Source organism: Lepus europaeus, chromosome 5 (genome assembly GCF_033115175.1).
Source record: "Lepus europaeus isolate LE1 chromosome 5, mLepTim1.pri, whole genome shotgun sequence".
NCBI classification, from domain to species: domain Eukaryota; kingdom Metazoa; phylum Chordata; class Mammalia; order Lagomorpha; family Leporidae; genus Lepus; species Lepus europaeus.
Genome location: NC_084831.1, coordinates 62,458,623 through 62,470,877, shown reverse-complemented (window position 1 = coordinate 62,470,877; position 12,255 = coordinate 62,458,623). Strand labels below are relative to the sequence as shown.

Sequence of the window (12,255 nt, the reverse complement as noted above, 5' to 3'; positions counted from 1 at the left end):
ATCTGAAGCCAGGAGCCAGGTGCTTCTTCTTGGTCTCCCATGCGGGTACAGGGGCCCAAGCACCTGGGCCATCTTCCACTGCCCTCCCAGGCCACAGCAGAGAGCTGGACTGGAAGAGGAGCAAACGGGACTAGAACCTGGTACCCATATGGGATGCCAGTGCTGCAGGAAGAGGATTAACCAAGTGAGCCATGGCGCTGGCCCCACAATTTACTTTTGTTTTTAAATATTTCATTATTTATTTTGGAGAGACAGAGAGACACAGAGAAGGAGAGAGCACTGCCATCTACTGATTCAGTCCTAAATGTCCTCAGTGGTCCTGGGCCAGGCCTGGAGCCAAAACTGTAAACCAGGAACCCAACCCAGGTCTCCCACATGAATAACTGGAACCCAACTATTTGAGCCATCACCACTATCTCCCAGGGTCTGCAGTAGCAGGAAACTGGAGTCAGAAGTAGTGCCAAGTGTCAAACTCAGGAGTTGAGGTGAGTGTCAAACTCAGGAACTCTAATATGGGATGCTGGCATCTCAGCTGGTTTCTTAACTGCTAGGCCAGATGCCTGTCTTTGAAAATTAAATTCTGACAGTTCTAAGTAAATACAGTGGACGAAGAGATTAAAGGAATTAAAAAAACTGTAGGTATGGAGGATAAGAGTGATTCAACATAGGGATTATGGTGTTTCATGTAAACAACGTCTCCAAATTATAACTGTAACAGAATTCAAAATATGATAGGATCTGGTGCTGTAGCATAACACGTTAAGTTGCCACCTGCAATGCCAGCATCCCATATGGGCACCAGTTCATGTCCCAGCTGCTCTACTTCTGGTCCAGCTCCCTGCTAATGCACCTGGGAAAACAGTAGAAGATGGCCCAAGTCCTTGGGCTCTCGCACCCATGTGCAGGAGACCTGGAAGTAGCTCCTGGCTTCTGGATTTGGCTTGACCTGGCCCAGCCCCAACCATTGCACCCTTCTGGGGAGTGAACTGGTGAATGGAAGAGTTCTTTTTATCTCTCTATTTCTCCCTCTGTCTCTCTGTAACTCTGCCTTTCAAATAAATAAAATAAATCTTTAAACAAAAAAAAAGAAGAAAATTTCTCTCTAAAGCAGAACTGAATCTATAGAAGAAGAGTAGATTATAAGAAAAATTGATATAGAACAATCATTAACAAAAATTATCCTGATGAAACTTCAGCTTCAGTTGTTACTAAATTTGAAGGCATCTGGTCAGAAAAGGGGTGAAGTCAGCCTTTCTTTACATTATTTTCATGTGTCTTGATATTTCTGAAGGAAAGAAAGCATGGGCTGATAATATATCAGCATAGTAGTCATTCAGATACGAAGGCAACTGAGGATATTCTCAGACATAAAAGAACTCAAGAAATATGACAGCAATGGCATTTTTTTAAAAAAATTAATTTATTTTTATTTGAAAGAGTTACACAGAGAGAGAAGGAGAGGCATAGAGAGAGAGAGGTCTTCTATCCGCTGGTTCATTCCCAAGATGGCCGCAATGGCCGGAGCTGTGTCTGTCTGAAGCCAGGAGCCAGGAGCTTCTTCTGGGTCTCTCACGCGGGTGCAGGGCCCCAAGGACTTAGGCTATCTTCCACTGCTTTCCCAGGCCTCAGCAGAGAGCTGGATCAGAAGTAGAGCTGCCAGGACTCAAACCAGCACCCATATGGGATGTCGGCACTGCAGGCGGTGGCTTTACCAACTACGCCATAGCACTGGCCCCTAGCATCTTTTTGGAAGAAAAATATTACTTGAAAGTGAAATCCATTCAACAAAAGGATGAAAGGATAAATTGTACTATAATGACTAGTGTGTTACAGAATGCCAGGAAAAGTTATGAATTTGTAGTTCAAATGGAAAAATAGTATATTCTGAAATTTTATGCAAGCCAAGTTTTCTTTTAAGAATAAAGACAAGTGGCAGGTATTGTTGTGTAGCATTTTAATCCACTACTTGGGATACCTACACCGCATGTTGAAGTGCTGCTTCTGTTTCTGATCCACCTTCCTGATAATCAGGGCTCAAGTGCTTGGGCTCCTGCCACCCATGTGGGAGATCTGAATGAAGTTCTGGGCTTCAGCCTCGCCCAGCCCTTGCTATTGCTGGCATTTGGGAAGTAAACCACTATGAGGGAAGAGATCTTTCTCTCCTGCTCTGCCTTTCAAATAAATGAAAATAAATGAGCATTAACTAAAAAGAATAAAGACAAGCAATGCTTACTTATCATATATTCATGGAGTGTTAAACACATAAGAACTCTTCATACACATGATACATTGACAGTGAAATTCAGCCACCCAAATAGTAAGTATGCAGACTTCAGATAGAAGACAGGTGTAAGCCTTCCATCCATTTAAATAAATGCCTAATATCAAGCATCTAGGAAAATTATGACAGCACAATTGAAAGTTATTAATCGTGACATAGAAAAAATAATAAACCAGGAGGCATAAGGTATATAATTTTTTTAATCTAATATCTGGAAATTAGTAGTACTATCTAAATTTAAAGCATATAGTTAAACAGCATACAGACACAAAGAAATCAACTTGAAAAAGTGAAATCTTTTTTCTTCTTTCATTTTTCAGATTATTGAATGTTTTAGAAGTAATAGCTCCCTTCAAGCACTTTAACAAGCTTAGAGAGTTTGTTCAGATGAAGCTGCCTCCAGGCTTTCCTGTAAAATTAGGTAAGAGAAAAAGAGAAAAATGTAAACTCATGTTTGTGTATATTATAAATATGTAGCTGTTTATTAACATTTAATAAGTCATGTTTTAAGGGAAAATAATTTCCTAGTTGCTTATATATTTGTAAAGTGTTTAAAATTAAATGCATTGATATTCATATTTTGTCAGATGTACAAAATGCCTATTGAGGGTTCAAATTCCACTTGATCTAAAGTAAATATAAAGAGGGCTGTGCACTGTGGCATAGTAGGTAAGCCTCCTCCTGCAGCACCAGCATCCCATATGGGTGCTGGTTTGTGCCCTGTCTGCTCCTCTTCTGATCCAGCTCTCTGCTAATGGCCTGGGAAAGCAGTGGAAGAAGGCCTAAGTGCTTGGGCCACTGCACCTGCATGGGCGACCTGGAAGAAGTTCTTGGTACCTGGCTTTGGATTGGCCCAGCTCCAGCCATTATGGCCATTTGGGGTGTGAGCCAGTAGATGGAAGACCTCTGTCTCTCCTTTGCTCTCTCTCTAACTCTGCTTCTCAAATATATAAATAAATCTTTTAAAAATTAAATGTAATAGATATGAAAATATTTCATAGATGAAGGTATGGATAAACCAATGATGTAATGTAATAATATTTTTAATAGGAAATAGGGAGACTGTAGTTTAGCCCAAATCTCTAGCATCCTGTGAGTTTCTGCATAGTGGGAATATTTCAAAATAATAGTCATATTTTTTATGTGTTAGTCTTAAAGATTTTAACTTAATTTCATCTTAAGTCAAGAACTTTAGAAACAGTAAGATCTCATTTTTTCCATATACTTATCTTTTTAACTTAGAAAACTGGTTACCAGAGACTAATAAAAGGTGCTTAATAATTTAGAACTTCAGGCTTAGATTTGGTATGAATTTTAGGTTTAGGAGTGCCTTCAGTACCATGCACTGATCTAGCCAAGCAATATTTAATTAGTGCTTGTGCTGTGTCTATAACCTTCTAGAGATGAGAGACAACAAAAGTTTCTGCTCCCTTGGTGTTCACATTCTAGTGGGAGAGAAAAATAAATAGAGCAACTATAATCTTTATATTATTCTTGGATATATTTCATCTTGATTCAGTCAATATTTTTAAAACTACATCTCAGGATAAGTAGGCAAACATGTTTACTATTAGAAATAACATTTTCATTGTTAAAAATTAAGCCAGATGGTCTCAGTTTTCCAAACTAGGGAGTAAGCATTATAATGGACTATAAAATTATTTTGAAATGTCATTCTAGTTCCTCTTTACCATACAAAAAGCACTGGGATCCCCGTGTCTACTTAAAGAAATGAATGATATAATTTCAAGCAGAAATGTTAGAAAACAAAACAATCAAGAGCTCTGCATTCTAGCTATGCATAAGGGATTGTTGTTTGAGCATTTGTGTAGAATTTTAAACTCCACTGCCATATTCTGTGGCCAGAAAATATTTCAAACATTGAACTTCCTTTAGGTACTGATAAGAGGCACAATGACAAAACAGCATAAAGGACAGGGGATGAATAGATGAAACTAAACTGTCCCAGTATTAAGTTCCAACCCAGGATCTGGCATTGTGGTGTAGTGGGTAAAGCTGCTTCCTAAAATGTCAGCATCCTGTATGGGTGCTGATTCATGTCTTGGCTGCTCGATTTCCAGTCAAGCTTCCTGCTAATGCTCATGGGAAAGCAGTGGAAAATGGTCCTTGGCCCTTGCCACTCACTTGGGAGACCTGGAAGAAGTACTTGACTCCTGGCTTAGGCCTGGCCTAGAATTGGCTGTTGTGGCCATTTGGGGAGGGAACCAGTGGATGGAAGACCTTTTTCTTTCTTTCCCTCTCTCTGTAACTCAGCCTTTCAAATTAATTAATAAAATCCTTAAAAAATTTCAAACCCAAATCAACATCATGGTGCAGTATAGATTTTAGGCAAAATAGATATTTTTATTATATGGGAAGAAAAAATAATCTACAATACTTTTTTGCAGAAACTTCTCTGATGAAAAGTTACATTGTTATTCTTGTTGTTATTGTTATTATTATTATCTTGAGAGGCAGAAAGAGAAAAAGCCAGTGAACTCTGGTCTGTTGGTTCATTCTCCAGATGCCTGAATTGAGTGACTGGGGTTCCGTTGGGGCTAGAACTAGGAGCTGTGAACTCAGTCCAGGTCTCCTAAGTAGGGAGCAGGAAGCCAATTTCTTTAGCCATCAACTACTGCCTCCTAGTGCGTACATCGATGAGAAGTTGGAATCTGGAACTGGGAACCAAACCCTGGAACTCCGATTTAGGATGCAGATGTCTTAACTGCTGGGCCAAACACCTACCACAGAACTACAGTCTTTTTTTTTTTTTTTTTTTAAAGATTTATTTATTTATTTGAAAGACAGACTTACAGAGAGAGGTAGAGCTAGAGAGAGAGGTCTTCCATCCACTGGCTCACTCCCCAAATGACTGCAATAGCCAGAGCCGAGCTGCTCTGAAGTCAGGAGCTGGGAGCTTCTTCCGAGTCTCCCACGTGGGTGCAGGGGCCCAAGGGCTTAGGCCATCTTCTGCTGCTTTTCCAAGCCATAGCAGAGAGCTGGATTGGAAGTGGAGCAGCCGAGACTTGAACCAGCACCTATGTGGGATGCCAGCACTGCAGGCGGCGGCTTTACCTGCTGCACCACAGCGCTGGCCCCAGAACTACATTCTTAAAAAGGGATAGATAGCCGGCGCCGCGGCTCACTAGGCTAATCCTCCGCCTTGCGGCACCGGCACACCGGGTTCTAGTCCCGGTCGGGGCACCGATCCTGTCCCGGTTGCCCCTCTTCCAGGCCAGCTCTCTGCTGTGGCCAGGGAGTGCAGTGGAGGATGGCCCAAGTGCTTGGGCCCTGCACCCCATGGGAGACCAGGAGAAGCACCTGGCTCCTGTCATCGGATCGGCGCAGTGCACCGGCCGCAGCGCGCCTACTGCGGCGGCCATTGGAGGGTGAACCAACGGCAAAAGGAAGATCTTTCTCTCTATCTCTCTCTCTCTCACTGTCCACTCTGCCTGTCAAAAAAAAAAAAAAAAAAAAAAAGGGATAGATAATCTTTTGCTTGTGTACTTAAAGTTATGAGGAACTTGTTCAGCTGTTCTCTTATTTTCCTTTTGAACCAATCCTGTAAAATACCATTCCTGGGTTGGTTTAATTTTCCATCATTTATGTTTCTATATTTAGGATAAGAAACATAATTAGGAGAAAATTACAAAAATTTGAAAATTGTCATTAACATAAGTTTTTAAAATCAACCAGAGCTTTAAATATTGATTAGATATGATCATTTCTCTGATTTGCTTTTCTCATTCTTCTCAAAGGCTAAATTTGAACCTCTTTTATCAACTCTTCATACTCTCTTACTATTTCCTCTTACAGTCTAATCAGATCATTTTACTTCCTTCATTACAAAAACAGCAATCAGAAATGGGACCTCTCTCACTGTTCCCAAACATCCTATGTGGAATTTCCTGCACGAGGCCCTTCTTCTCCTCCATCTGTTCTATCTCAGTAGAAGTGATGCCAGTCTTCATAGCTTGAATGATCTCTTCATTTGTACTATTAATCTATTGTCTTCCCAGCTATTTTAAAAATTTGCTGGGGGTGGGAAGTGTTGTGGTACAGCAGGTTAAGCCATCATTTGGAATATCCACATTCTGTATCAGAGTTCCCTCGATTGAGACCCATCTGTGATTCTGACCCAGAATTCCAACCGGGCTTCCAGCTATTGTGCCTTAGAGGCAGCAGATGACCCAAGTATCTGGATTCCTGCCACCCATGTGGAAGACCCAAATGGATAACTTTCATATGCTGATTTCATTTCCTTTGGTTATGGCTGGTTCATATGGTAGGTCTATTTTTAGATCTCTGAGGAATCTTCATACTGACTTCCCAATGGCTGTACTAGTTCAATGTCTTGCAGAGTTTCCCCAGTGTTCTCCTCTGGTAATATGATGGTATCAGGTCATAGATTTAGATCCTTGATAGATTTTGAGTTGATTTTTGTGAAGAGTATAAGGTACGGGTCTTGTTTCATACTTCTGCATGTAAAGATCCAATTTTCCCAGCACCATTTGTTGAAGAGACTACAGTTTCTCCAGGGACTGATTTTAGCTAATTTATTAAAGATAAGTTGGTTGTAGATGCATGGATTGATTTCTGGGGGTTCTATTGTGTTCCCTTAGTCTACATATCTATTTCTGTGCCAGTATCAGACTGTTTTGATTATAACTGCCCTGTAGTATGTCTTAAAATCTGGTAGTGTGATGCCTCTGGCTTTGTTTTTGATGTGTAAGATTGCTTTAGCTATTCAGGGTCTCTCATGTTTCCATATAAATTCTAGCGTTGTTTTTTCTAGATCTGAGAAGAATGTTATTGGTATTCTGATTGGTATCACATTGAATCTATAATTGCTTGTGGTAGTATGGACATTTTGATGATATTAATTCTTCTAGTCCATGAGCATGGAAGATTTTTCCATGTTTTTGTTTCTTCTTCTACTTCTTTCTTTAAAGTTTTGTAATTTTAATCATTGTGATCTTTCACCTTCTTGGTTAAATGTATTCCAAAGTATTTGAATATATTTTTGTAGCTGTTGTGAATGGGACTGATTTTACAAGTTCTTTCTCAACCTTGGCACTTTGTATACAAAGGCTATTGATAATTTGTTAATTTTGTATCCTGTGACTTTACCAAAGTCTCTTATAAAGTTCCAGTGGTCTCCTAGTGAAGTCTTTCGGTTCCTATATACATTTAGAACCATGCCATCTACAAACAGGGATAATTTGACTTCCTCCTTTCCTTTTGTATTCCACTGATTTCTTTTTCTTGCCTAATGGCTCTGGCTAAAATTGCAGAACTATATTGACTAGCAGTAGGTAAAAGTGGGCATTCCTGTCTGGGTCTAGATCTTAATGAAATTGCTTCCAACTCTTACCCATTCAATAAGATGCTGGCTGTGGGTTTATCATAGATTGCCTTAATTGTGTTGAGGAATGTTCTATCTATACCCCATTTCCTTAAGGTTTTCATCATGAAAGGATTTTTTTTTTTAAGATTTATTGATTTATTTGAAAGGCAGATTTACAGAGAGGCTGAGAGAGAGAGAGAGAGAGAGAGAGAAAGTCTCCCATCCTCTGGTTTCAGTGGCTTGAGCTGGGCCAATCTGAAGACAGGAGCCTGGAGCTTTTTCCAGGTCTCCCATGTGGTTGCAGGGTCCCAAGGAATTGAGCCATCTTCCACTGCTTTCCCAGGCCATTAACAGCTGTATTGGAAGAGAAGCAGCCAGGACACGAATTGGCACCAATATGGCATGCAGTGTAGGAGGAGGCTTAGTCTACTATGCCACAGTGCCAGCCCCAGGATGTTGTATTTTATCAAATACTTTATCTGCATCTATTGAGATAATCATAAAGTTTTTGTTCTTAAGTTTGTTAATGTGATGTATCAAATTGATTTGCGAATGTTGAACCATCCCTGCACACCAGGGATCAATCTACTTGGTCCAGGTGAATGATCTTTCTGATTTGTTGTTGGATTCGATTAGCACTATCAGGGATATTGTTCTATAGTTCTCTTTCTATATTGTATCTTTTTTCTGGATTTGAAATAAAAGTGATTCTGGCCTCATAGAAGGAGATTGGGAGGATTTCTTCCATTTCAGTTGTTTGGAATAGTTTAAGAAGAATTGGAATTAATTCTTCTTTAAAAGACTGGTGGAATTCAAAAGTCAAACCATCTGGTCCTGGACTTTTCTTTGTTGGAAGAGTCTTTATTACTGATTCAGTCTCCATCTTGGTTGTTGGTCTGTTTAGGTTTTCTTCATCTTCAAGACTCAATTTTGGTAGGTTGTATTGTATCCAGAAATCTATCCATTTCTTCTATATTTTCCAGTTTTGTTTCTTTGCTTTGCTTTTTTTTTTTTTTAATAATTCCTGATGATTCTTTTTATTTCTGTTGTATCTGTTGTTACCTCTCCTTTTTCATCTCTGAGTTACTGATTTGGGTCTTTTCACCCACTGTTTTTTTCAATATTTGGGTCAATGGTATATCAATTTTGTTAATTTTTTTTTCAAAAAACCAGCTCTTCATTTCACTAATCTTTTTGTTTCAATTTTATTTATTTCTTCTCTAATTTTAATTATTTTTTCCTCTACTAATTTTAGGTTTAGTTTGTTCTTGTTTTTCTTGGTCGTTGAGATGCATTGATAGCTCATTTATTTGGTGCTTTTCCAATTTTTTGATGTAGACACTAATTCTATAATCTTTCCTCTTAACACTGCTTTTGCTGTATCCCATAAGTTTTAATATGCTGTACTGTCATTTTTATTCATTTCCAATAATTTTTTGATTCTCCTTTGATTTCTTCTTTCACACACTGTTCATTCAGGAGTATGTTGTTCAGTCTCCATGTGTTTGCATATTTTCTAGAGATTCTTAAGTTGTTGATTTCCAGTTTCATTCCGTTGTGGTCAGAAAAGATACATGGTATATGTGTTTGCATATTTTCTAGAGATTCTTAAGTTGTTGATTTCCAGTTTCATTCCGTTGTGGTCAGAAAAGATACATGGTATAATTTCAGTTTTTTGTTTTTTTTTTTAATTTGCTGAGAGTGCCTCTGTGGCCTAGCAGACGGTCTATCTTTGAAAAAGTTCTTTGCACTGATGAAATAAATGTGTATTCTTCAATTGTGGGATGAAATGTTATGAAGATATATCAGTTAGGTCGATTTTGTCCATAGTGTCATTGTTTCTTTGTTGATTCTTTGTTTAGTTGATCTATCCATTGATGACATTGGGGTGTTGAAGTCCCTCATTACTATTGTATTGGTGTCTATGTCTCCCTTTAGATCCATTAACATTTGCTTTAAATAGCCAGGCACCCTGGCATTGGGTGCATGTACATTTATTATAGTCACATCATCCTGTTGAATTGGTCCCTTAATCATTACATAATGCCCTTGTCTCTTTTTTTAATATTTACTTATTTATTTGAAAGAGTTACACAGAGAGAGAAGGAGAGGCAGAGAGAGAGAGAGAGAGAGAGAGAGAGAGAGAGAGAGATCATCCATCCGCTGGTTCACTCCCCAATTGGCCGCAATGGCTAGAGCTGAGCTGATCTGAAGCCAGGAGCCAGAAGCTTCTTCTGGATCTCCCACGTGGGTGCAGGGGGCCAAGGATTTGGGCCATCTTCTACTGCTTTCCCGGGCCACAGCAGAGAACTGTGGAAGTGGAGCAGCCGGGATAAGAACCGGCACCCATTTGGGATGCCAGCACTGTAGGCAGTGGCTTCACCCACTATCCCACAGTGCCAGCCACATCATGGATTGATGATTTCATTATTACCTAATATATTCTTCCTTGTCTCTGATAATTTTTTTGATCTGAAATCTTTATTTAATTTTATTATACTCAGTCCTGTTTTCCTTTGGTTAAATTTGCATTATATATTCTTTCATCCTTTTATTTTAATCCGCTTGTATCATTATAATTGATATGAGTTTCTTACAGACAGAATTGAATCATAATTTTAAATCTTCTCATCAAAAACCCTTCAGGCTAGGAAAGAATGGAGAGACATAGTCCATGTCTTAAACAAACAAAAAAAAACTATCAACCCACAATAGTGTACCCTGAAAAGGTCTAATTTATGAATGAAGGTGAAATAAAGACCTTCCATAACAAACAGAAATTGAAAGAACTTGTTATCACTTGTCCAGCCTTATAAATGATGCTTACGGATCTGCTACAGAGTTATTAACTTTTATACCAAAATCACAGTCCATAAAAGGAAAAATAAATAAATTGGATTTCATCAAAAGTTAAAAACATTCTTTGCTCTCAGAAAGAAAGACTTGGGTAAAAGTAACAAAACCCAAGCTATGGAGGGGGAGAAGATATTTTCAAACCATATATTTTAACAAAAGTCCAATACCTAGAATAAACAATAACTCTCATAAGTCATCAAAAGCCAATTAGAAAAGGGTAAAAGACATAAAGAAATATTTCATCAAAGCATATATAGATATGGAAAATAAGCACATGAAAATTATTCAGTATTATTAGCCTTTGGGGGTATGCAAGTTAAAACTATGAGGAGACACCATTATATATCTAATAGAATGGGTGAAATAAAGTATTGTGACAACAACATCTTAGTGAGTGAAGATGTGGAGAAACTTGATCACTTGTAGTATTACTGATGGTATACATTGGTACAGCCACTCTGGAAAATGTTTTGGTTTCTTAAAAACTAAAGGTACAACAACAACCATGCAACCAAGTAGTTGCACTCCTAAGCGTTTATTCCAGAAAATTAAAGATTATGTTCACACAAAGACCTGTACACAAATGTTCATTTCATAGCAGCTTTATTTGTACTAGCTGAAGAACTACAATTTTCAATAGATAAACTGTGGTATATCTATACCATGGACTACTCTTAAGCGAAAAAAAAAAGAACAAATTGTTGATACATGAGAAACAGCCTGGATGAATAACCAGAAAATTATGATGAGAAAAGAAAGCTAATCCCAGTGGTGACATCCTATAGGATTCCATCTATGTAAAGCACTTGAAGTAAAAAAAATATAACAAAACAAAAACTAGAGAAATGACCAGTTAACTGGGGTCCAGGAATTAAGGAATGGATGAGGCATAGGCATAATGGATGTAAATGTGAGTGTAAAAGGGCATATGAGGGATTTGACATGAGGCAGTGTGTGGTTCTGGGAATACTCTTAAACTTTTTTGTTTATTTTTTTAATTTGAATTCTTAGCAGATTCATTGTGATTTATAGATACAGATCTATGAATGTAATGGTATTTTCTTCCTCCTTCTCCTGCTCACCCTTTTTCTCCCAAACCCTTTTTGTATTTTTGTTGTTGTTTTTAAAATTGAAAGATGTTTATTTTGGTGTAAAAAATACATAATTTCTCTCATAATACATTTTCCATCAGTATCTTGATGATCCCTGATACAGGATATAACAGATTACACTGTATTATAGAAATAAAAAAACTAAAACACTTCATTAAAATTAAAACTGCCGGGGTGAGCATTTGGCCTAGAGGCTAACACACTGTTTGGGACATCCTTATTCCACAGCAGAGAGCCTGGGTTTGAGTCCTGACTCCCGATTCCAGCTTTCTGCTGATGCACTCTGGGAGGCAGTAGGGATGGCTCAAGTATTTGGGTTCCTGTTATCTACAAGGGAGATCCAGAATAAGTCCAAGTCACCAACTTTGGCGAAACCCCTGACCTCCTCTACCAGCCATGTGGGCATGTGGGCATCTGGGGAATGAACCAGTGGGTGTGATCTCTTCCGTCTCTCCCCTCTGCCGATAAATAAATCAACAATTTTTAAAAATTAATACTGACTTTCGTTTTAAGCTTTCATTTTTGAGGCCCAGCCTCCAAGTGATCTGAAAGAAGGGTAGGGGGCAGGGGTGAGAAAGGAGATGCAGCTAGGGCAGTAGTGGTGAGGATGGCTAGGCAGGAACCAGGAAGAGACTGGCAGAAGCAGCAAACTCCATTGC

At 38.7% G+C, this 12,255-nt stretch overlaps 1 protein-coding gene across 3 annotated transcripts in view; it reads left to right on the top strand.

The window, feature by feature from the left end:
* Window positions 1-12,255, top strand: part of ANKRD13C (ankyrin repeat domain 13C) — a 144,171-nt gene that overhangs the window by 124,154 nt on the left and 7,762 nt on the right. For 2 of the 3 annotated variants that reach the window (XM_062191535.1, XM_062191534.1), the window contains one exon: window positions 2,602-2,702. The exons of the other annotated variant lie outside the window; for it this stretch is intronic. In XM_062191535.1, coding sequence (XP_062047519.1) covers window positions 2,602-2,702 — 101 coding nt within the window. The remainder of the gene's footprint in view (window positions 1-2,601; window positions 2,703-12,255) is intronic. 3 annotated transcript variants of the gene reach the window in all.